At 40.6% G+C, this 24897-nt stretch overlaps 1 protein-coding gene across 6 annotated transcripts in view; it reads right to left on the reverse strand.

Moving 5' to 3' along the window:
* Slc9b2 (solute carrier family 9 member B2) overlaps nt 1-24897 on the reverse strand; it is a 45898-nt gene that overhangs the window by 1622 nt on the left and 19379 nt on the right. For 2 of the 6 annotated variants that reach the window (XM_027395753.2, XM_027395754.2), the window contains 8 exons: nt 23803-23978; nt 22122-22228; nt 21135-21284; nt 19685-19793; nt 16349-16485; nt 11862-12082; nt 10510-10607; nt 7169-7488 (listed from right to left, as the gene is read on the reverse strand). In XM_027395753.2, the coding sequence (XP_027251554.1) occupies nt 7328-7488; nt 10510-10607; nt 11862-12082; nt 16349-16485; nt 19685-19793; nt 21135-21284; nt 22122-22228; nt 23803-23978 (1159 nt within the window). In that variant the 3' untranslated portion in view covers nt 7169-7327. Of the gene's footprint in view, nt 1-7168; nt 7489-10509; nt 10608-11861; nt 12083-16055; nt 16128-16348; nt 16486-19684; nt 19794-21134; nt 21285-22121; nt 22229-23802; nt 23979-24897 lie in introns of those variants that run through there. The other 4 variants (XM_027395752.2, XM_035451545.1, XR_004771986.1 and 1 more) reach the window with 4 other exon arrangements.

The following is a 24897-nucleotide window of genomic DNA, read 5'->3' on the forward strand; positions in this document are numbered from 1 at the left end:
TCTCTGTGAGTTTGAGGCCAGCCTGGTCTCCAGGGTGAGTTCTGGGATAGCCAGGGCTACGCTGTGAAACTCTGTCTCAAAAAGAAAAAAACTGGAGGGAGGAGAGTATGATGATAAAGAGCAACCATGAGCAGCCTGAGTGACACGTGTCAGACAGAAAAGAGTAAATCTGAGAGCGGAAGTGCTGGGATGAGTAGCTTTGGCATCCCAGATAGCCCCATCCTCAAACTTTCTGGAATCCACACACCCTCTCTTCTCTAGCCATGTGATTCCATATGAGGCTGTCACCCCCCCCCCTCCAGCTCCCATACTCTAGCAGTGCTCCGGGGATGAGGACAGCACCGGTAATGAGACAGCTTCTTCTCCCATCAAGAAAAGGTTTCACACAGGAGACGTAACTCCTGCCTAGTGAGTGACTGTGTGCAGTGTTTATGGAAATCACTGTGAAAGGGTTCTCCTTCTCTGGGGCTGCTAAGCCTGGACGTTGAAAATCCTCGTGAATCCCAAGAAAAAATCTAAAGAATTAATTAGCCATAGAGGACAATATAATCTCAATCTGGAAAGATAATGATCCAGCTGCAATTTGATAACCACATTATTGGAACATCTCTGTCAGGTAAGTCAATAAAGCCTCCTTTTTGTATTGTTTTGTTTGTTTGTTTTTTCCAGACAGGGTTTCTTTGTGAAGCTTTGGAGCCTATCCTGGTACTCACTCTGGAGACCAGGCTGGCTTTGAACTCACAGAGATCTGCCTGCCTCTGCCTCCCGAGTGCTGGGATTAAAGGCATGTGCCACCAACGCCTGGCTTTAAAGCCTCCTTTTAAAAAGCCAATTTGAGTTGTACTTCCTCACTCAACACCAAATGAATGCCTCATAGATGTTCCATAAAGACCATCACACCTGAATTGGACCCGAAAGAGCTTCTGTGTAATATCAGATGTTTGAAAAGGTTTGTTTTTCTTTTAAATTTTCTTTTATTTTGTGTGTGGGGGAGGTTACAAGGGCAGAGGGAAGCTATGAAGGGATGGGGATCAGGATGCATGATGTGAAATCCACGAAGAATCAATAAAAAAAAAAAGCCTAAAAATAAGGGGGATATAGACAGTAAACAAAGAAATCCAATTATCCTTATTTACAGATAATATTGTCCTATACACAAAAGATCCTGAAGACTCCATCAGAAAACTTATAGTGGGAAATTACCAATACGGAGTCAGGTAGAAATATAAGGGTATTTAATAGGGAAAAGCCTTACTTACAGAGCGACCTAGCCAGCCGGTGGGTCAGCAGCCTGTACAGCAAGCAGCAAAGAGAAACCGAAACTGCCAACGCAGTCACACTACGTCACTCTGACCATGCCCTCACAAGCATGGCCAGGCACACCTGTAGCCAGCCCCTAAGAAGTCGTGGCTACAGCTTCCCCTACAAAAACTCTTAGATATGATAATTACTTTTAGAAGAGGCAGAATGCAATATTAACATACAAAGATCAGTAGCCTTCATATTAACAAATAAACATACTGAAGAACAAGAAAGAGAATCCCATTTATAATTGCCTCAGGAAAATACTAGGAGATGGAAAGTTCCCTCATGCTCATGGACTAGAAGAATTTGCCTTGTGAAAATGTTTATACTGCCAAAAGCAAAATACAGACTCGATGCAGCCCCATTAATAGCCCAAATCCATTCTTCACAGAAGTAGAAAAAAATGTAAAATTCAAGCATAAGAGACCCTGGAGAGCCAAAGCAACCCAATCAAAAAAAAAAAATGATGGACATATTACCATACATTATTTCAAGTTTTACTAGACAGCCACAGTAAGAAAAACAGCATGGTAGTGGCACTGGCAGAAATACTGAACAGAATATAACAGAGACTCCCAAAATAAACCCACGCAGTTACCGTTACCTAATTTTTGGCAAAGAAGCTAAAAATGCACACCACAAAACAAAACAAAACAAAAAAAAAGACACCTTCAATAAATGGTACTGGGAAAACTGGATGTTGGCATGTGGAAGAAAAAAAGATAGATCCTGTCTCTCACCCTTTCACCATACATAATGTTTTTGACCATAATGTGAAGAAAGAAAGTATAAACATACTATTTAAATCTTGTCTCACAGAAACAAAACTGGGGGGGGGGGAGACTGACTTAGAAGAACTCTTCATAGCTCATCTTTAGTTTCTCTAAGCCCCTGCCTTCTGTTTGCATATGTTATTTAGCCCAGTGCAATTGAATGACCAGGAAACTGTAGGTGGAAGACAGTAGGACAACATGCAGGAACCCAAGGCACTGAACATTCTAGTCATCCAAGCCCTTAACCCAGACTGTTTGGGGGGAAGAAAAGGAAACTTCCCTGTGGCTAAGGTCTAGTTCTGGCATTAACCTGTTTTGTGTAGTCAAGTCTAACACAAACACACCTTCAGCTGCAGAATGCTGGCATCCTGGCTACACCAGGTCTGGGTATGGTAGAGCATACCCCACTTGAATGGAAGTCTTGAAAGGAACAGAGTGGAACAATAGAAAAATCAAGTTGGCTGAAGAAAACAGCTATGAAGCCAAAAGGGAAGGAGTAGATCTGGTGGGCTCTCTTGGCAAGACCAGAGACTTGTGGGTTAATCTGATCGGCGTGATTGGGCAGAGTGATTATGTAGGTCATGTGTGAATGTCCTACATAAATCAGGCTACTCAATACATGTGTGGCACACTTTACCATGACCTCTTGCACCATGAAGGCTACAAAACAAAGCTATCGAATTTCTAGCCTCCTTTGTTGCCAGGGCTGGCCAGCCACACAGATCTGGCTGTGGAGATGCAGGCTACACTTTCTGAGGGTTTCTTTCTTGAAGGGAAAGGTGATGGCTCTCAGAAGGTTCTGGCTTCTGCTCCTGTTTCTGAGCAGCAGCTGTGGTGTGGGTTTAATGGTCAGATGCACACGGGCAGAACAGAGCAGAGCAAGACAAGGAGCTGGCCCTTCAAGGCCGCTCAGGTGACTCCTCTGCACTGTGTGGTGCAGAAACTTCTGATCACTGCTTGCCAGTGTTTTGTGTTTGTTTGCTGCTGGTGTTACCTGTAGCTGAGTGATTCTTTATTTTATTTTATTTTTGTTTTTTTAGAGATAGGGTTTCTCTGTATTGCTTTGGAGCCTGTCCTGGAACTCACTCTGTAGACCAGGCTGGCTTTGAACTCACAGAGATCTGCCTGCCTCTGCCTCCCGAGTGCTAGGATTAAAGGTGTGCGCCACTAATGCCTGGCTAAGCTGAGTGATTCTTAACAGTCATGTTGGTTAGGGATGAAGAAAGAGGATGGGGGGATGAGGAAGAGTGGGATGAGGAAGAGAGGCAGGAGGGGGAGGGGGAAGAAAAGGAGGAGGAAGAGGAGGAGGAGAAAAAAGAAGCAACAGCCAGTCTAACAGGGCTGGGTACGTTGCTCAGTTGCTTGAATCTTGTCTCACATGTCACAGGCCCTGGCTTCAGTCTCTAGCACCTCATAAAGCCCCACCTGGTGGTGCATGCCTGTAATCTCAATGTAAGTAGTGTGGATGAGGGGTGCTCACAAGCGCAAGACTGTCTCTGGCCACCTAGCAGCTTCAAGGCCAGCTTGAGTTCCATGAAACCCTTACTCAAAACTGTTTTTAAAAACAACTATGGCTTATCACATGTAGCTGAGTAAGCAAGACCTACAAAATGGCAAACTATCAGTGCTATATGGAAAAGGAGGATGAAACAGCAGCTATGCTGGGATGTACAGGGGAGTAGGGTGTAAGTGTGTAAGCTTGCCACACCCCTGCTGGATAAATGGCAACTTATTGCAGAGGAACTGAAGTGTAACTGACACTATCAGTTGCCTTTTCAGTTCTGCCCAGGTCTTTAGTTGTTCCCTGTGTCTGCATACGGCTCTTGATAGTTGGCATTGCTCTTTCCCATTTTACAATGCTTCTAATGCCAAGTCCTCACTTTAATAAACAGGTCTTTCCTTCAACTCCTGAGGGCTTGCAAGAGACGTGTCAATAAGAGAGTTCTCTAATTGAGATTAACTCCAGTCTCCCCCCACTACCTACACACACACACACACCTTTTAAGGCTGTTTTATTCAGTCTTGTTTTATGCTAGCATCTTGAACAATAAACCTGTCTCTCTAAGAGCCCAAGTAACAAGGTGCTGCACACAGTTTCTTGGACGACCGAATGCGGTTTCTACGCTGCTGGGGTCAGCACTTGTATTCATACTTGCTGTCCAGCATCCGACCAGCTAAGCTGCATCCCCAGCCCCGCCTCTTTCATTTTTATTTTTTGGTTTTGTTGTACTCCTAATTTTAAAAAAATCTTTTAAAAATTTCTTATTAATAGTATATGTATAGGTTCATCTACTCATCTGTGGGAAGATATTTTGATTGTTCCTAAGCTTTGGCAATTATGACTACCAGAGACACACATGAGTAAGTTTTTGTATATACACATTTTTCACTCCTTTGAGTAAAAACACCACTGAGCCACTCGCTTGAACACATGATCGACGTTTATTTTACTAAGAAACCATCAAATTGTTCTCAAAGTGGCCACACTATTTTGCATTCCTATCAGCAGTGTGTGTGTGTGTGGGGGGGGGTCTGTTGACCACATCCTTGCTAGAATTTAATGTTTACAAGTTAGATTTTCCTCATTCTAACATGATACCATGACAAGAAGTATCTGATAGTTTTTTTATTTAGTTTATAACTCCCTCGAGATATGTGGCCATCTTATTTGTCACTGAGTATCTTCTCAGAGTGAGAGACCTAATCCATTCTTGTCTTTTTCTCAGGCGCATTACATCACTTGTTTATTTGTCTGGTGGAAAGATCAAGGTGGGCACACGTATTTGTATGTCTGCACAGGTGAGAAGACAACTGCCCGGAGCTGCTTCCCTCCTACCCATCATGTGGGTTCAGGGGGTGGAATTTCGGCTGTCAGGCTTGGTGGCAGACATCGTGACCTGGTGAACCAATCTTGCCCAGGCCTTTATGCCCATTCTCAAATCAGACTGTTTGATTTCTTTCCTGTTGAGTTTTAAGAGTTCTGTAAACTAATAAAAATTTCAAAGAAACAGTGTTTTTTTTTTTTTTTTTTTGCCGGGCGTTGGTGGTGCACACCTTTAATCCCAGCACTCAGGAGGCAGAGGCAGGAGGATCTCTGTGAGTTGGAGGCCAGTCTGGTCTCCAGAGTGAGTGCCAGGATAGACTCCAAAGCTACACAGAGAAACCCTGTCTCGAAAAACCAAAAACAAACAAACAAACAAACAAAAAACAAAAACCAAAAAACCCCAAAAGAAACATTGTTTGTTTTGTATGTGTGTGTGTGTAGTTTGGATAATAGCAATTTATCAGATATATATGGGTTCTCTCTCAATCTGCAGTTTTTTTTTTTTTTAATTCTTTTAGCCAGAGTCCTTTTTTATTTTTAAAAAAAAAAACACAAACAACTTTTTGTTTGTTTTTTGTTGTTGTTTGAGACAGGGTTTCTCTGTGCAGCCCTGGTTGTCCTGGAACTCACTCTGTAGACCAGGCTGGCTTCAAACAGGCTGGAGGCCTCTGCCTCCACGGTGCTAGGATTAAATACACACACCACCACTGCCCAGCAAAAAAAAAAAAAAAAAAAAAAAAAATTAAATAAATGTGTATGTGTCAGTGGTTCTCAACCTGAGGTTTGTGACCCCTTTGGGGGTCAAACAACTCTTTCATAGGGATTGCCTAAGAACATCAGAAAAAAAATGAATATTTGCATTAAGGTCCACAACAGCACCACAATTACAGTTACAAAGTAGCAATGAAGATAATTTTATGGTTGTGGAGGAATTATATTAAAGGCTCACAGCATTAGGAAGGTTGAGAACCACTGGTGTACGCGTACACATGTGTGCCTGGCTCCTGCAGTGCTCAAAAGAGATCCCCAGGACTGGAGTCACAGATGATTGCGAGACACATATGGGTGCCAAGAACTAAATAGGGTCCTCTGAAGAGCATCCAGTGCTCTTAACTACTGAGCGCCTTCAACCCAGGCCAGAGTCTTCAGAGAGCAGAGCCTCTGAGCAGTCATAGAGTCTGATATATCTGTGTTTAACTGTATAGACCGTGCTTTTATGGTTTGTATAAGGAGTCATAGCCTACCCTAAGGTGATGTGTGTTTTCTCCTGTGTTATCTTTATTATGTACATTTATATCTATGACTTATTTTGTCTTTTAAGATGGGCTCCTGCTAGGGGACTACATGTGTGCGGTGTCACTCCTGGGTGTCCAGGTATCCATCATCCATAGTTGATGGATCATCCTCTCTCTACTGAGTCATCTTTGTCCCTTTCTCAAAGATCACATGGCTGACTTTGAGTACTTCCATCCATCTATAAGTTATTTTTCCTTCCCATTGATCTATTTATATATATGTTTTAAAATTTTAAACAAACCTTTAAAAACCCATTTATGATGCCAAAAAGAAAACTTTGATATGTGCTAAAAGTTTAAAAAAAATTGTACAAGTATTTTTGACCATGATGTAATGAGGAAAAAAAAAGTTATGTAACATACCGTCCAAACACATCCTGTCTCAGAGCAATCAGCACCGGGAGAAACTGATTGCAGTGAAGTAGAATGAGAACTCCATGTCCCAGACACATCACACCCGAGCGAGCAAACGAGCAAATGAGCGAGCGAGCATAGCATGAGCATGAAAATAGTGATAGCCTTCAAGAATTGTGAACAAACTGAAAAGCCTCGGGAAATGTGGGAGGAATTGCTCAGCACCTGTAATTTAGGTAGATTCTATTAACTGTTCTTATTCTACCAGGAAAAAATATCCCTTAGCTTCTGGTTTGAATTATACTGAGTTGAAAATTTAAAGTGGGAAAATTTCCATAGCCATGTTTTGTTCTCACCTAAGAAACACCGTGTCTCTGATTTTAAATCCCATTGTCTCCTACTTTTCTCATCCTTTTCATGTTCTATGTTTTTTTTACAGCTCAAGAATTTTTCAACTTTTTAAATTAAAAAATGTTCATATATATGTATATATACATACATTCGTGTGTGTGCGTGTGTGTGCATGCGTGTGTGTGTGTGTGTGTGTGTGTGTGTGTGTGTGTGTGTGTGTACGTGTGCTCCACATACTATTACTTTCCCTTGTCTTGGCCCCTCCCTCTCCCATCGGTCCCCCTTGTTCACTTAGACAGTTTTACTTTTACTTTCATTCCACATAGATTTAAAAACAGAAAAAAAAATTCTGCATTGGATGTTTATAAAAGTAAATAAAGTTCTAATTTTTTAAAAACATCATTGCTTTTTGATATGAAAAGTTTTTAATATTGTAAGAAGAAGTGTACCATATGAAATCTCATGGGAAACATTTCATCTGAAACAATGAGAAATAGAGTTGCCCTGGTTGAAGGTGAGCCAAAACCTTTGGGTTGGGATGGCAAACTTGCTGCGTCATGCTTCTGTAATGGAATCCCCAGGCTTCCTAAAATAGATGAAAGCAACTATTATTGGAAGACGACCAAACTTCGTAGATGGACAACTGAATTTTCTATCTTTTCCTAACACAAAACAGCTTAACTTCTTTATCTATTTATTTATTATTTACTGCGTGTGCATGGTGGCAGTGTGCAGGCGGACATGGTGCTGGGGAAGGAGCTGAGAGTCCTGCATCTTGATCCTCAGGCAGCAGAAGCAGCTGTGTAGCACTGAGCATAGCTAGAGCAAGGGAGACCTCGAAGCCCGCCCTCACAGTGACACACTTCCTCCAACAAGGCCACACCTACTCCAACAAAGCCACACCTCCTAATAGTGCCACTCCTTTGGGGGGCCTTGTTCTTTCATACCAGCCTACTGGCCCTGTCTCTTTTAAAATTCATCATAAAAATCTGTTATGGTATGGATTTAAAATGTCCCCCAAAGACCCATATACTACAGGGCTGGTCCTCAGCCTGTAGCTCTACCTCGAGATGGGAAGCTATAACACCTGGAGGGAGGTGTTAGTTCCCTGGGGAGGAGCCTTTGAAGGGGTCTGGGAACCCAGGCTCATTCTTCTTTCTTTTTGATTCCCGGAATGAGGTGAGCAGCTTTGCACTATCACACACTCCATGCCACCTGCTCTCCTCTAGCCCAGGCTCAAAAACAACAGAGTTAACTGCTGTGGGCTGAAGCCTTTAAAATTGCAAGTTAAAATGTCTTCTTTGTAAGTTGATTTTCTTTTTTTCAGGTAGGTGGTGACATCTATGAAAAGCCAACCAATAGGTCTAATTCAAATTGCAACCATTTGTTTTCAGTGACAATGAGAGCTTTTCTTGTTCATTAAAACACCTTTCCACCTTCAGCATGATTGGGACATGTGTATAATGGTTGGAAGTTGTTTTCTCCCTTGTTTTAAAAAATCAGAGCCAGCGAGATAGCTCAGCAGTTAAAGGTACTCGTCACAAAACTACCAACTTGAATTCTATCCTTCACGTGGTGAAAGGAGAGACCCAGCTCCTGTCAGTTGTCCTCTGACTTCCAAATACCTTCCATGGCACAAGTGCACAAGTATACACACACACACACACACACACACACACACACACACACACACACACACACACTAAATAAATGCAATAAAAGAACTTCTTTTTTTCTGATTTTTCAAGACTGTTTTTCTGTAGCTTTGGAGCCTGTCCTGGAACTAGCTCTGTAGACCAGGCTGGTCTCGAACTCACAGAAATCTGCCTGCCTCTGCCTCCTGAGTGCTGGAATTAAAGGCATGAACTACCACTGCCTGGCTTAAGAGAATTTTTTAAGAAGGATTGCATAAGGTCGTTGAAATGGTGTCAAGCAAATCTTTGTTCTTCTTGAACTGGTAGTTCCTGAAGGAAGGACAATGATCTTGGGGAAGAGCTGGGAAGATGGGCCTTTTGCAGAACACTGTTCTGTGCACCAGAAGGGATGGACTCTTAGAGATGTAAATGCTTTAGGGAAGATGAAGGGCTCATCAGAAAGTGGAGTTTTGGAATTCTCACAAAGCCTCAGATTCAGCCTTGACACGAGTTAGTACACTGTGTGTTAAAAAAAAAAAATGTGATATTGGGCCAGTTGTAAATGCAGTATTCTATATAAAGAACTTTAGCATCCATTGATCTTAGTATCTGAGGGGGGGTCTGGAGTTAATTTCCTACTGGTACCCAGAAATAACTCTATTTGTTGACCAGATGTAGTTTCAGAGTCTGAAAAATTAGATGAACAAATGGGTATTAGGTTTACGGTAACCACCAAAGTGCACCTAACCAATGATGTTTACTTCAGCCTTTACCACATATCCAACCTTTGGTATAAATCCAGTCTACACTGTGAGCACAGCATTCAGGAAATACAAAACACTATGCCACAGAACAATTTTTTGGTATCTAAATGAACCAGTTAGAACCATAGTTTTGAATCTAATGTCACAGGAGAACAGGTTACAACAGTAGTCGATAAGAGAAGAGCAGACAGTGCTGGGACTACAGATAGGAGCTACCATGCATGGCCCCCTTTGCAGTTCACAGGATGGGGTTAGAACTGTCACAATTCACCTACTTACCACATATGTCCAATATACTGCAAGATTAAAATACACCTTGAACTCTAGGTGAAAAAAATTACCTTGGGTATGAAAGGTAAAAAAGAAACTCCTGAGGTATGTGTATAGCACCACGAAACCTAAAACTGTCTTTGAACATGGTTACTCACTAAACAACAGGTGACCTAGAATGACGAGGAACTAATGGGTGATATACAATGGGTATTGGAATGTGGGATAAATTACAATCTATGCAGGTAGGTCTTTCCCCTCATTCCTTCTCTTCTGGCATGTTATAATATTAGAACTTCTTGAGAAATAAGGTATCATTTTCCAAGGGCTCTTGTAAATACAGTTTTGCTGTGTGTGTGTGCGTGTGCGTTTGCGTGTTTGTGTGTGTGTGTGTGTGTGTGCCTATGCCTCTGTATGTGTATTTGTATATGTGTCCTGCATGGTTGTGTGGAGACTGGAGGTCAATGTTGAGTATTTTACTCTATTACTCTCTACTGAGTTTTCGAGACAGAAGCGCTCATTAAACCTGGTGTTCATTGATTGGTTTGACTGGTTGCCCCGGGATTTATTTATCTCTGCCCACTCTGCAACTCCCACATCCCACCGCACTAGAATTAAAGGCCTACATTGCTACACCCATATTTTTTTTTACCAGTATTTTTTGGTGCTGAGGTCCCCATACTTGCAAAGCAAACACTTTAGTGATGGGGCTATCTCCCTAGTCCATTAGAAGCTGTTTTGAGATATGCTCTCTATGTGTAGCCAGGCTTGCCTAGCACTTATTCTGTTGCCCAGGCTGGCCTTGAACTTGAAGGCAAGCCTCCTGACTCAGTTATAGAAATAAGTCACTGTGTCTAGTAAGATACGATGTTAAGTGGTGGTAGCACTCAATGTAATGACATCTCTGGCCTCCAAGTCTTTTGTTCCTTGTAGACTTACCAGGAGGCAAGCCAGAGACTCTTTTCCATCTCATTGTAGTTGATACAATCATCAATACAAGGGAGAGGAAAGCTGTGTCCAATATCCACATCAATTCCCTAGAAATAAACTGATTTAGGGTATATATGGCAGAGCACACCCATAATCCCAGCACTTCAGAGCCCCAGGATGATCACAAATTCCAGGCCAGCTTGGACGATATACTGAGCCCTTGTCTCAAAAGAATATAAATGACACAGTTTCCATCCTTTTTCCTGCTTCCTCAGGCCTTGGATGGACAAGTGGTGCAGATCTATCTTTAACCTCTGTCCTGAACTAGGGTATGGCAGAGCTGCATGACAGCTAGACACAAGGCTTAGAGAAGTCCCATGAGCAGAGAGCCCATGTCAGCATTAATCAAACAGCCAAGAAAGTGAAGTAAAATTCTATTTTCTGTTAAGAGCTTAGCTTTTCCTCATTAAATCTGTGTATAGTGCCCCAATCACTAACACCAACATGGGGCCAGCAAACAATTCAAAGTGAATGCTGTCCCCTGGAGGAGATGTCAGTCACAGCAAACAGACATAGAGATTGCATCAAGACATCTTTATGGAGGAAGACTAAATTAACCATTAGTAGGCAGCTAGGTGATGAAGATTTCTGCTTTGTGTTTGTGATTTTGAGAATATCCCTGGCTGGCCTAGAACTCTGAATGTAGCTCAGGTGGGTCATGGACTCACAGAAATCTTCCTGAGTTTCTAGAGTGCTGGGATTCCAGTTGTGAGCTACGATAGGTGACCTCCCTCCCTCCGTCCGAGATCTCCCTCCCGCCCTCCCATCCTCCCATCCTCCCTTCTTTCCTTCCTCCCTCTCTCCTTGTCTTTCTCCCCTCCCTGCCACCCCATCTGTCCATCTTGTCTTTTGACACATGAAGGGGTTACAGCCTAGTGTCAATGAAGGTTCTTCATTTACTTTAAAACATTAGCAAGACCAATCAGTTCCGACACTCACAGAAATGCAGCGAGGCAAACAGGCTGAGGACAGAGCAGAGCAGCAGGACAGTGAAGACGAAACTGTTGAGTGACTGCAGTTTAGCGTAAGAAAAGGAAGGAAGGAAGGAAGGAAGGAAGAGGAACCAACAAAATTGATTCACGGCATGAGACTGGTGCCCACCAATCATGCAATAGACATTTAGCAGGAATTGAGAGCAAGGTCCAGGGAATGGTGGGGGTGTGGATCTCGGTCTTTCCTTTGCTTCTTCACTGCACATTGTTTGGTCCTAATACATTTAGAACCTCAACACCATATATTTCCATTTCCGTCCTGATACAGTTAGCTTCTGGAAACAGCACTCAGCATTTTCCTTTCCTTACCTCTGAACGTGTGCAGAAGTCTCTCCTTGAACTTCCCCTTCATTTTCATGTTCAAATTTCTGAAGAAGTCTGGGACCCAGCAAACCAATCAGTAGGCTTCCAATTGGTGCTGTGATGAGGATGGCCAAAAATGCCACCGTCAACACATCCATCCCATATTTTTCTAGCTGCTTCTCTCCATGGGATCGGGCCGTGTCCAGAGCCACAGACCCGATGGCAGCCTATGAAAGTTTTAGCACAAGGTTGGAAACAAAAGACAAGCTTTTCCTTTTGCTCAATTAATCCAAATTATTTCTTCTTTCAAAGTGTACTGAAGTTATTTTATCTACAAAGTCTCCCTGCCCTTCCTTACATGGAGAGTAGCATCTCCTTATGCGACAGGGACACATGGATCATGCACGCTCATGATCTGTACATTTCAAAATATTAGGGGAAAACAGACCCACAGTGTTAACCAAATATTGTTGTGCATGATAAATTCCTCTTACAAAAGATGGAAGTTACTGTTTGTTTTATATTTGAACTGAGAATTTGTATTAATAAAGAAAACACTTATCATGTCTTGGTCTTATGGCTAAGTTCAAGTCTGGAACCTGTTCTCATCACTTTAATAAATAAAAAGCTTAAAGGGGTAGTTATATTTACTAGAAGTGGGTGATATTTTAAATCAGTATGCTTTCTCTGGATCATACACTAATTCTCAAACAGTATGAAACATGAGAATGGTAGAGGCTTTCAAACTGATGTTAAATTTATTAGTTATTTGGTGAATTCTTTTCCCCAAGAGTTGGTGAAATGTTTTATTTAATATGTATCTATTGGAACGAATTATGAAAATTCTTATTTTTTCTTACAGGCAAAAATGCAGTATTATTAGTTCTCCCAGAGAAAGGTACATTAATCCATCGGGTTAATTCATTATCCCAAGTGAAGAGCAATGTTTGCTTCTAATATAATAGAATAAAAGAGAAAATATGTATCGGTCACATAATGACAGAATCTAGGTGCCCATAGGTATCTGAATGCCCCTTTGTTCTATCCCAGAGCTCCTGGGTTTCAGCTGTCACATTGTTGACAAAACAGAGATTTCATGTTTCTAGTGTCTTTAGTAACTAGGGTAACTGTGTATCTATGTTCTGTCCATTGAGTAATCGGTGGAGATGAAACACTGACATGGATCATTACCCAATACAGAATGAATACATGAACCGCCTCCTTCCCACTGGAAGAAAATGGCAACACAGGTTGAACCTAGGGCAAGAGGCACATGTTGCGAGTGACAGCCACCCTGTCAGCTCTGGAATGTCCATACTAGACTTCTGGAAATTAAAAAAAAAGAAAGTCTAGCTCATTCAGTTCTTTTATTACTTGTCAGGCTCTCTGTTTTTATGGCTTACCCTGTGTAATAAGTAACTGAACATTTTATGATTTATTTTTGGCAACTTGTTGCATTGCAATATACATTTTTCTTTCAGTTCTGTTTTGTAGATATGTATATGTATGTTTTAGGGCATGTGTGCATGCCAATATGCTATTTTAAAAAAATCTTTAAATATATATACATGTATCCTATGATAGATCATAAAGTATTAAGAAGTACATATATTTTTGTATATATGTATATATATTTGTATACACACAGCACCTCCTTGTTTTTTATGTAATGCCAACAGAAAAAAACCTAAAATTCCATACATGATAATATACTCATTCTATAGCTACTCTTTATCTGTAAATCCAACTAACCGTAGCTCAGAAATTTGCATCTGTATGAACATGTACAGACTTTTTCTCATCCTTACTCTCTAAATAATACAAGAACTACTTACATTGTATTAGCTATGACAAGTAATTAAGAGATGATTGAAAAAGTGTAGGAGATATGCTTAAGGTAGATGCAGACAATAAGCTTTTATATAATATCTTGAGTGTCTATAGATTTGGTATCTCTAGAGGATCTTCAAACTCATTCCTGGAGAATATTCAGGAATGTCTGTGTTTGCCTCCAAAAGACATACTGTACTCAACAATCCTATACATACATATATAATTTATATATATATAATTTATCCTTATTTTGAAAATTGTTTAATGGTAAAGGGTATCAGCCTTCAATTTAACATTTAAAAAAGATGACATCATTATTTTGATATCTACATACTAATGTTACTAGTAGTGTGGAAGCTGGAGCTACTGTGTCAGGCAAATTATTCCATTTTCTACACTACTCTTCTTTGCCTTTATGTCTTAGATATCTTGGAAAGCTTGATTTTAAAAGAATCTCTGGAATGAATAGAACCCCTGTCCATAGCCATACAAGCCTAAGAATGTAATCACGGTGTGTATGCGTCCTCACAACCCCCCCAAATTAACATCATATCTGATTTCATTGCATGCCAGTAAAAGTCTGCCTACTCCAAGAACTACAAAACCATCTATAGGATGCTTAAGTTATGTAATATAATTAGTTTGAAAATAGACAGTACAATCATAGAGCTACACTATTGGTAAGAAATTATAAACTATACAATTCTAATTTAATTAACATTTCCAGATATCCTAATAAACGAATGCTCAACAACATCCAGTGATTACCTGTACCTGCTTTCTTTATTACTCTTGCATTTGAATGTACACATTTTGGTTTAAGTGACTGAGTTATTGTCATGAGGTCCAGCTAGCTGTGAATACTTACTACCAACCATTCATTTAGGAAATCAATACAAGAGTCTTCTCCTGTGGTGATATTTTGTTTATAATCTAACAAATAAAGCTTGCCTGGAGATCAGAGTGGAGAGCTAGCCACACTAGTTAGCCCTAGAGGCCAGGCTGTGGTGGCACACACCTTTAATTGCAGCACTCGGGAGACAGTTCAAGGCCCCCCTGAGCTACATGAAGTTGATCCAGTCTAAAAGAGAAAAAGAGCCAAGCAGTGGTGGCTCACACCTTTAATCCCAGTATTTAGGAGTCACATGCCTTTAATCCCAGCATTGAGGAGGTGGAAACAGAAAGGCTATGGCTGGGCAGAGAGGGGAATATAAGGCAGTAGGAGACAGGCGCTCATAGCAGTGTGGGGAGGCAGTCTGAGGACAGGATTGCCCCTTTGGTCTGAGCATTGGTAGAGGTAAGAACTCTAGTGGCTGGTTGCTCTGCTTCTCTGATCCTTCAGCTTTCACCCCCTGATACTTGACTCTGAGTTTTTATTATTAAGAACAGTTAGAATTCAGGCTACATCTCTCTAACCATGAGTGATATTTACAAGGTCCCAAGTAGATCAATGAAAACATGGATAGCATCAAATTTTCAATATTTTGCTTTTACCTTATTAAGAACTTCTACCTGTTAACTTTAAGGAAACAACCTCATGACTTCTCTTTGGCATGTGCAAATTGCTATAATCACAACTCTTGCCCTTTGGCACTATTATTAAGTAAAATAATGATCACTTGAGCACAGCACTAGGATACTCCAATAGTCAATGTGATAGATAAGACAACTATGAAATGATTAACAGCGTCTATAAGGTAGCCAGGGTGGACAAAGGCACACTCATATCCCATGGCAGTCAAAACATGATGGAGCAAGCAACATTTCACTGTGGTACTCAAAATGGCATGCACTTAAAACTTAACTGCTTATTTCTGTCATTTTCCCACTTAATATTTTTAGGCCATGGCTGCCAGAATCCACAAAGACCATGGGTGAAAGAATCCACAATAAGTGGAAGCATGGATGAAGGGTAACCACTGTAAAGCATTTCTAAATTCTTTTTCAGGCTGGGCATAATGGCGCACACCTTTAATCCCAGCACTCAGGAGGCAGAAGCAGACAGACCTCTGAGTTCAAGGCCAGCCTGGTCTTTAGGAAGAGTTTCAGCGCAGCCAGGGCTACAGAGAAACCCGGCCACAGAAAAACAAAACAAAACAAAACAAAAACATCTTAATTCCTTTTCAATTACTCTTTCTTTAATTATGTATAAAGATCTGGACGAATGTAATTTATCATCAATTATATGGCTCCTGAAAGATTTCCAAACATTAAGATGAGCCATGCTCACTCCCTCCTTCCTACTTCCCTCCCTCCCTTCCTCCTTCCCTCCCTCTCTCCCTCCGTCTCTCTGTCCCTACCTCTCTCTGTCCCTCCCTTTCTGAGAGATTTGAGATGAGTTAAAATAGTTCCTTTCAGGTGACTTACTGCTTTAAATGATAAAAGTTCAAGTCCTCTTCTCTGGCCATGACTGGAGGTTTTGGATTTTTAACCTTCACCCTGGTGACCCAAAGAAATGGGTCATCATAAATGAAACTTTTAGAGTAGATTAGTGTAAAATGTTCACAGACCCAACTTTTCAACCAACTATTCACTCTTATCTCTATCACTTACCAACTGTTTCCTTCCACCAACTTAGGCAAGTCTTGTTACTCAGTATTTTAAGGTGTCGTACAGAAGTAACAGTTAAGATGATAGGCCTTTCTATAATCATTACCTACCTGGACTGTGGCCTTTGGAAGCCAGGCAAAAGAAATAAAGATCTTTTCTTTTATGTTAAAACCAGCAAAGCACACCATCAGGAAAGTAGTCAAAATTCGTATCAGTACAGCAATGCCGAGGGTTGCAACACAAAGACCTGAAAAAAATATTCAGGTTTTGGAAAAAAATGAGATGTTGGGAAAAATTACATTTCAAAAATACTATCAATAGGAATAATGTTAAAACATTAAATACAAAAATAGCTGCATATAATTGATCAAGAAATCAGTAAGATCAATCATAACATTGTTTAAAATCTTTCCTTTATAAAACCAGAATTAACCAAACATTTGCATTCTTCCAAAGGAGATTTAAGTTAGATATTGATGCTTCTGCCTTCCTCATAGTGTGAGATCCATCAAGGCACTGTCAGTACATTGTATACTGGGATGGACACAATACCTTACACTTTATCCACACTTTCTTCCATGTGTTTATTTAACACAGTGGTTCTCAACATGTATGTCGCCACTCCTTTGGAGGTTGAGTAACCCTTTCACAGGGGTCAGATATCAGATATCCTACATATCAGATTTTTACAACTCATAACAGTAGCAAAATTACAGTTATGAAGTAGCAATGAATTTAATTTTATGGTTGAGGTCACCACAGCATGAGGAACTATATTGAAGGGTCCCAGCATTGGGAGGGTTGAGGACCAGTGCTTTAACATGACTATTTTAAATGATAGAAGGTGAAGCTGGAGAGATAGCTTAGTGGTTAAGAGCCCAGGTTCGGTTCCCAGCACAGGCATGATGGCTCACAACTATCTGTAACTCCAGTTCCAGGGTATCCAGTGCTTTCTTCTGAACTCTTCAGATACCAGGCACACATGTGGTGCACATGGATCCATGTAGGCAAAACACATAAAATAAAATAATATAAAAATTGACGATATAATGCATGCCAAGATTTAAACAAGGTGGTGGTTAGACATCTCTATAGCCTGATCAGCCTCAAAGTTTGAAGAAGTCAGGAACAAAAATCTGCTTTATCCATGTGGTATGGTTAAGTCAAGTTCAGATAAGCCAGTCAGCAAGCAGAGATAAGTGGAAAACAGTCTTTTCATTAAAGTAGCTGTGAATTCTTCACAGAGTAAAAGACTAGACATATTGCTAAAGGTATTTATCAACTAGTATGGAAGGAAGGATCCAACCAGACTGCTGGAGACTGCAGCCCAGGATGGGGAAAGGGATTTCTCAAGATCAGAGTGCACACATATCAGAAGCTGTGCTGCAAATCTGCACTAAGGGTCTTGATGGAAGGAGCAATGATCTCTGTCAGACAGCAGTTCCCTGATTAGTAGATTTTCAAAAGCATCTGCTGCCTGAGGCACAAGATATGAACAAGTTGATTTGGACTGGTTACAGCTGATGTCAGTGGTGTGGACAGGGTTAAAGCAGAGATCTTGGTGAGAGGCACAGCACTGGTCGGGGGGCAGTGTTGGAGAAAAATAGAGTAAAGCCAGTATTAAAGCTACGGAGGGTGTAAATGGGTTCTCAAAGGGCTGCAGAAAACAGCAGAATTCAGCAGAGGAATGTTTTAAAGTGACAAAACAACAAACGTGGATGAGTGTTCAATTGAAAGGCTGGGTTTAGTGAGGGAATTTCAATGAGTTGGCTGTTCAGTGGAGTAGAAGCTCCAGGGTACTGAGAAAGGGGATGGAGCGGATGTGGATGCCTGAAAGGCTGTCACTGGTTTTGAGAAGTTTAAAGATGGGAAGGGGAGGCAATGTGGCAGTGAGAGGGTAAGTGAAATGGAGAAAGCGTCTATCTATCTATCTATCTATCTATCTATCTATCTATCTATCAATCATCCACCCATCCACCCATCCATCTATACTTCCCAGTATATTTTAATTTTAATAATATTAACCACATGTACCGCTTTTACCAATTTAAAAACCTTCCATCAGTCTGTCTGTGTGTACCACAATGTGAATTTAGAGGTCAGTCATGTAGAGGACAAGCTTGTAGAGTTGGCTCTCTCCTTCTACTTTTATGTAGATTGTCAGGTTCAAACTCAGGCATCCTGGCTTGTGGAGCAATCACCTTTAACTGCTGTGCCATCTTGGTGACCCTCCGTCTTTAGCACTTTTAAGTGTAGGGTTAAGTGTATCCATACTATTGTGTGGCCAAACCCCAGAACATTTTTATTTGCAAAATTTAAATTGTCTACCCATTACACAGCGATTTCCTATTTCCCTCAGCCCCCAGCCCTGGGAACCAGAGTTTTACTTTATGCCATTATGACTATGCCTGGTTTCTAGTTACATATTGCTCATATAAGTGGAGTGATATGGTATTGGTATTTTTGTGACTGTCTTATTTCACTTAACAAGTCATTAGTCTTCGCCCAGGTCTGCTATTCATCAGAAAGAAAGGGTATCATTTTAAGAAATGCGACATTTGAAACTTCTAAAGAGAAGGAAACTGTAGATAACATATTAGCAGATATAAAAGAGGGTCAGCGAGATGGTATAAAAGCAGTAGGCCCTCAAGGCTGAGGTCCCAAGTTCAATCCTGGAAACTCGAAACTCACTCAAAAAGCCAGATACCATGGCATGCATCTGTATTGCCAGCACTCCTCAGGCAGGGTGGGAGGCAGAGATGCTTTCGGCCCAGAAGCTTTCAGGCCAGCTTGCCTGGCATGTGCGGCTTGGCAGAGGCAACACAAAAGAGTCTGCTCCAACAAGGTGGAAAGTGAGAACTGCATCCGGAACTTTGGCATGTGAGCCGTGGCCGTGGGTGTGCCTGTGTTCACACCAGACACTCAGTACTACACCTATCTATCTATACATAGACAGTTTTAAAGATGGATATGAATAAGGGGAATATTTACAATTCAGTAGGGAGCAGCAAGGAATAGGATTCCTGGTATGGGTGGAAGAATATGGGGAGTGTAAGGAGAGGGAATGATAGTTACAAATTAGCTAATTGCAAGTGCAGTGCTCTCAATCAAGACGATCTTAACATGATGCTGTCTGAACGTAGAATAAAGAATGATTAACAAGCACTTCCAACCCATAAGAACACAGTGCAGAATTAACTAGTACCTTTAAAATTCTAGCTGTTGGTCAGGATGGGGCTAGATGAACATCTTTATGTTGGGGGGCGGAAGGCCTGATTTTTCACTCAAATAACAAGCATTATTTTATAGCCAACTTCTCTAAATACTTAGATCATAACTGATTCTTTACATAACTGTGACAATGGTCAACAAATACCTAGTGAAGATATTCCAAATCAGGATTTACAGATAGAGTTTTAGCACAAGAACCATTGAGAAATTCTTACCAACAGTATCTGGTCTGAGAGATGCAATAGATACCTCTGCTCCAATCAGGCCAAACAGAAGGGGCTGGAAAATGTTCCAGGCAACTGCAATTATCTTTTCTACCTCTGACTAAAAGAGAAGCAAAGAAAACTTTATTATGTGCAGCTATAATTGCCAAAAATTGAATTATTTGATTTGGGATAGGGATTTGAGATCTGTAAATAATAAATCAGAGGCATTGATGGATCCCAGGAGCTCCATGGCCAGGCAGCCAATCTAGCCAAATGCAGAGAATCAAGCCAAACAGATGAACTCCAAGCTCTGTGAAACAGGAAGATGGGAAGTTCAAGTCCAGCCTTAATTACACAGTAAAATTGAGCAGAATACGACATGCTTCCCTGCGTGCAATAAAATAAAATAAAATAAAATAAAATCAAAACTAGTAATTTTAGGTTGCCTGTTGATACATAGTTAAGGAAAGTAATCAAATATAATTCAAATAAGGCTATTTTGTATCGCTTAGTTGTCCTATGAAATGGTGACTGATTCATGCATGGGGAAACAAATTAGATCAGTACAGGACACACATTTCACCTATCAGGTTAGTAAAATACCCCAAGACAGAAACTGATTCTCCACAAAATATTACTAGAAATGGAAACAGGCTCAGCCTATTAAAGGGCAATTTGATACCACCAAATGTTTATGTGAGCAAGTTACATGACCAAATGTATATGCAAGCATTCTCTTCCCTAAAGCCATCTATTGTTAGAGATTTACCCTATGGAGAAGCTTAAAAACATACACAGTATTTTGTTAAAGGCATTCTAAAAAACATTTTTCAAGTTGAAATTTTATATCACAGTTTATCAATGTTTTTCTTAGAAGCATGTAAAAATGACTTTTAGAATTGTTAATGTCTAAGCATCTAAGAAATAAGATACATGTAAGGGTCCATTTGTTGATGTAATGGCTATTGTGACATAGAAGTACAACATAGCATGTACTGGTAAGAAACTAGTCACACCAGGTTGGTGGTGGTACATGCCTTAAATCCCAGCACTTGGGAGTTCAAGGCCAGCCTGGTCTACAGAGTGAGTTCCAGGACAGCCAGCCAGGGCAACACAGAGAGAAACCCTGTCTTGAAAAACCAAAAAAAAAAAAAAAAAAAAGAAGGAAGGAGTGACATTAAATGTGGTCCAGCCATCTAGAACAACACCCTACGTTTATAAAGGAATAGGGATGGATCATGATCTTATGGCTGTAGTATATTTTAAGTAAAGACATTAAGTCATAGATTGATTGGTATGTATGGGCAAAAAATGCATATGGACAGTGGGTATATTTGTATATGTATAGAAAATGGCTCTTATGATGAAAAGATTTGTTAACATAACACTAAGAAAGAGCTAAAAAGAAAAGTTTTTATCAAAAAGCGTCATGAGCAGATGAAATTACAATGAAGTTCACCTTCTTGTCACTCCATCTCATGCCTGCAAGGAAAGCCATAACCAGTGTGCATAGTCCTCCTGACCCCGGGAAGCCAAAATAAACACTGCTGAACACAGCCAACACAGCAAAGCCCAGGACCAGGAAGGCTCGCTTCCACTCAAGGTTGCTCTGGAGGAGAAAAACATTGGTCAGGTCGATTGTTTCAAATAAATAATTTTTAACAATTGATTATTCTATACCTATGATTTAGATAGAAACAAGAATATTCTGCATACAACACTTGCTTTAGTTAAATTTCCAATGCCATTATTAATGTTCTGGAATTTCAAAATAATGTAAATTTTATAAAGGTAATGTTTCCTTTAAATAAAAAATGGAGGAAAAAAACTAATAAAAATAAAGTGATTCTGTTATTTTACAAAAGATAACATTTCCATGTGCTTTTCTAATGTTAGAAGAATTCGGAGAGTGAAAAGAAATAAGCTTTGCTTCACATTAAGAAAGTTGATCTTGAAGAGAGATGTTTTACTATATTACAATGAGATTCTGGGAGTCTTATCTGTTTGACAGTATTAGAATTTAAAGTATTTTGATACTAAACTGGGTGTAAAAATCCACTGTAAGTCTTGATTTAGTTGAATACAACATACCTCCTGAAAAAGCACACGTCCTATTATTTTGTAACTTACATGGTTTCATAATGAAATTTGAAATGTACACAATATAAATCATATATTAAGTATTATATATAACTATGTCATATAGTTATATTGATTATATAAATGTACCTAATATAATTATATATAGGAAGTTCCAGAGCAGCATTAGGAACTCATGTGTGTAGCTGTCCGCAGTCTCATGGACAGCACCAATAGGTCAATCAGCAATTTTTTTTTAAAAAGGGACCATTTCCTCAACTATGTCCTGCACATCCAGTTTTTAGGAAAGTATTCTAGAAGTTTCTTCTAGATTTACAGCATGGTTTTCTCAGATTTCTTCTTTTACCTGGTCACTGCTTGGAAAGTACTGAATAAAGAAACCAAGAAAAGATCCAGTAGCCATGCCAATTACCACCTCCAAAACGCCCCTGAAGACGTTAAAAACTGTAGACCCTGAAAAACACGTGGAAAGAAAAACTTTAGGCAGGTCTTTAAACCCACAAGCACACAAGCTTTACTCTAACATCATCAAGTTAGATCACATGGCCAAGCAAGCATAAGGGAGTTCCCACAGACATTTCCTATGCCCCATATTGCTTAAAATTATTATTTTATGTGCCTGGGTGTTTTGCCTGGATGGATGGCTGTGCACCACATGCATGCAATGCCCAAAGAGGACAGAAGAGGGCCTTGTATCTCCTGGCCCTGGAGTTACAGACAGTGTGAACTGCCATGTGGGTACTGGGGGATCGTAATTGGTCCTCCGGAAAAGCAGCCAGTGCTCCTTACTGTTGAGCCATCTCTCTAGCCCTATACTCTCCACATTTCTAGTATAGATGGTTTTAAATATCTATTAAAATGCTTCTAGGTGTGGTGTTGCACACCTTTAATCCCAGCACTCTGGAGGCAGAGGCAGGAGGATCTCTGAATTCAAGGCCAGCCTGGTGTACAGTGCCCAGAACAACCAGGGCTACACAGGGAAACCCTTTCTCAAAAAACTATAAAAAAAAAAGGGGGGAAGAAACAATGTACTCTAGAATATAACTAATACAGTTTCCAATATGGCAAAACATTGTTTCAAACAAACACACAAAAAATTCTATCGGTCAGGATCAAATTCAAAACCTCTGCCAGCAGGCCTTAAAGGGCTGGCAGAGGTAAGACAACAGAGTCAGCCGGGAAGATTCTCAAGCTATGGAAAGCTGAAAATAGACCCCTCTAAGAATTCCTATCTGCCTTTGTTCTACTCATCTCCTCTGTGACTCTAAGGCAAACCCTGTTGCTTTGAAGTCATGGTTCCTAGTCATGGCTACACTGGCTTCCATTCCCAAGGGTGCCTATTTAATTGGCCTAAGGTAATGTCTACATTTAAAAAAAAAAAAAAAAGAAAGAGAAAATTAAAGCACTCTGGGTAATGCTACTACTGAGAACTGTTGCTTTAACGGTTCACACAGGGAAACACTGGGAATACAAGTCCACCTAAAGTTGTATAGCAGAGTTAAATTAAAGATACTTATCATTAGGTCTTTCTAGGGAAGCTGGGAACATTGTTAGCTACAGAACAAGAAAGTAACATTGTAAAACCTTGTGGAAGACTGATTTACAAGGGACTGATAAAAGGCTGAAGACAGGAGGACAGAAAATGCTCCATTTTAAAATCACACTGCTTCTCCCGCCTGAAGCCCTGAAGCACTGTGCTTGATTGCAAAACCTCCTCACCTTTGTGTGGTTTCCACACTTAATCTTTCCTAGACGCCCCTTCCCCCAAAACACCCCCAAACCCTTTCAGACCTCTCCTGCAAGAAACGACTCTTCTAAAAGCCCCATTACCCTGTGCCCTCCTCTCTCATACTCATCTACAACGCCAAAGAGGGGGAGACAGGCACCTTCCATTTCATGATGGTTCTGGGGAAGGACCCAGCACCTTCCTCTCAGGCATTGCCTTAAGCAATCATGCCCCAGTTTAAACACCTTAACTCCACCTGTGTAGAACAAGGGACCAGCATGTCCTGGACAGGTGAGATTACCTGTGGAAAAGGCCACACCCAAGCATGTGTTGAAGCCGGTGATTGCCAAAATGTCATCAAAGCTGCCAGCGGCCATGAGTAAAGTTGGGACACCTTTTTCAACACCGTAGCCTCCTTCTTGCAAAAGGAGCATCGAAGGCACCACAACAGCTGGAGACACAGCACCTATGACAAAACTAAGCAGCCGGATATCAGACAGTGTGGTCTAAGGAAGATGCTTGTTATGATGACCTCAGAATTCATAACAATGCCTCCTTGTTTCCCTAAACTTTTAAAGGTTAGTCTCTCAAACAGTCCAGAAACATATATACAGAAAGTTCTATAAAACACTGCTTTCTGAAGTATATCCATGGACAATCTGTTTGCAGTGACCTAGGTTGCCTACAATATATGTATCATGAAAAATATTGAGTCAGTCATGGAATTAGGCCATAGTAAGTGCTTTTTTAAAAAAAAAAATTACACACACACACACACATCATGTTTTAGGGTGTGAAAAATTACCATGGGCATTTTGAACTGCAACAGGGCTTCAGTTAGATCTTGAAACGTGAAATGAGACAACAGGTCTGAAGCTATGAGGACAGCGAGGTGAGTTAGTAACAGCACCAGGTGTAAGGCCGAAAAGCCTTTTACACACTATGCTCTGAACACCCACTTAGAGGACCTCACACGTCTGAAGTCATTTCATCACCAACATAACACTGAGAAATAGGTACAAGTAAGGACATCGAGGCACAGAGAGCCTGGGTAACTGGAAAACACAGAACCAGAGCTGGAATCTAGGCAGTAGCCCCCGAATCCTACTTCTGACAGGTAAGGATTTCTTCTTGTCCGTGTGTAAACACTAAATGCTTGCTATATGCTTGTAACACCTGCATGTCTCATGGCTCTCACCCTCTGGACATGAAAACACAGCTCTAGAAAGGATGTAGAACCACCAAGTCACAATGAAACACAATGGTTTCAAGGCTCTGGGGTGGGTGCCGCCAGCTAACGCCTAGGCTTGGAATTGGACATAGGCAAAGAACCACAACCAAAATCAGAACTTCTTCAGTAACTTATACTATTGCAGTCACTGCAAAGTTAATAACT

This window comes from Cricetulus griseus, assembly GCF_003668045.3.
Source record: "Cricetulus griseus strain 17A/GY chromosome 1 unlocalized genomic scaffold, alternate assembly CriGri-PICRH-1.0 chr1_0, whole genome shotgun sequence".
Taxonomy (NCBI): domain Eukaryota; kingdom Metazoa; phylum Chordata; class Mammalia; order Rodentia; family Cricetidae; genus Cricetulus; species Cricetulus griseus.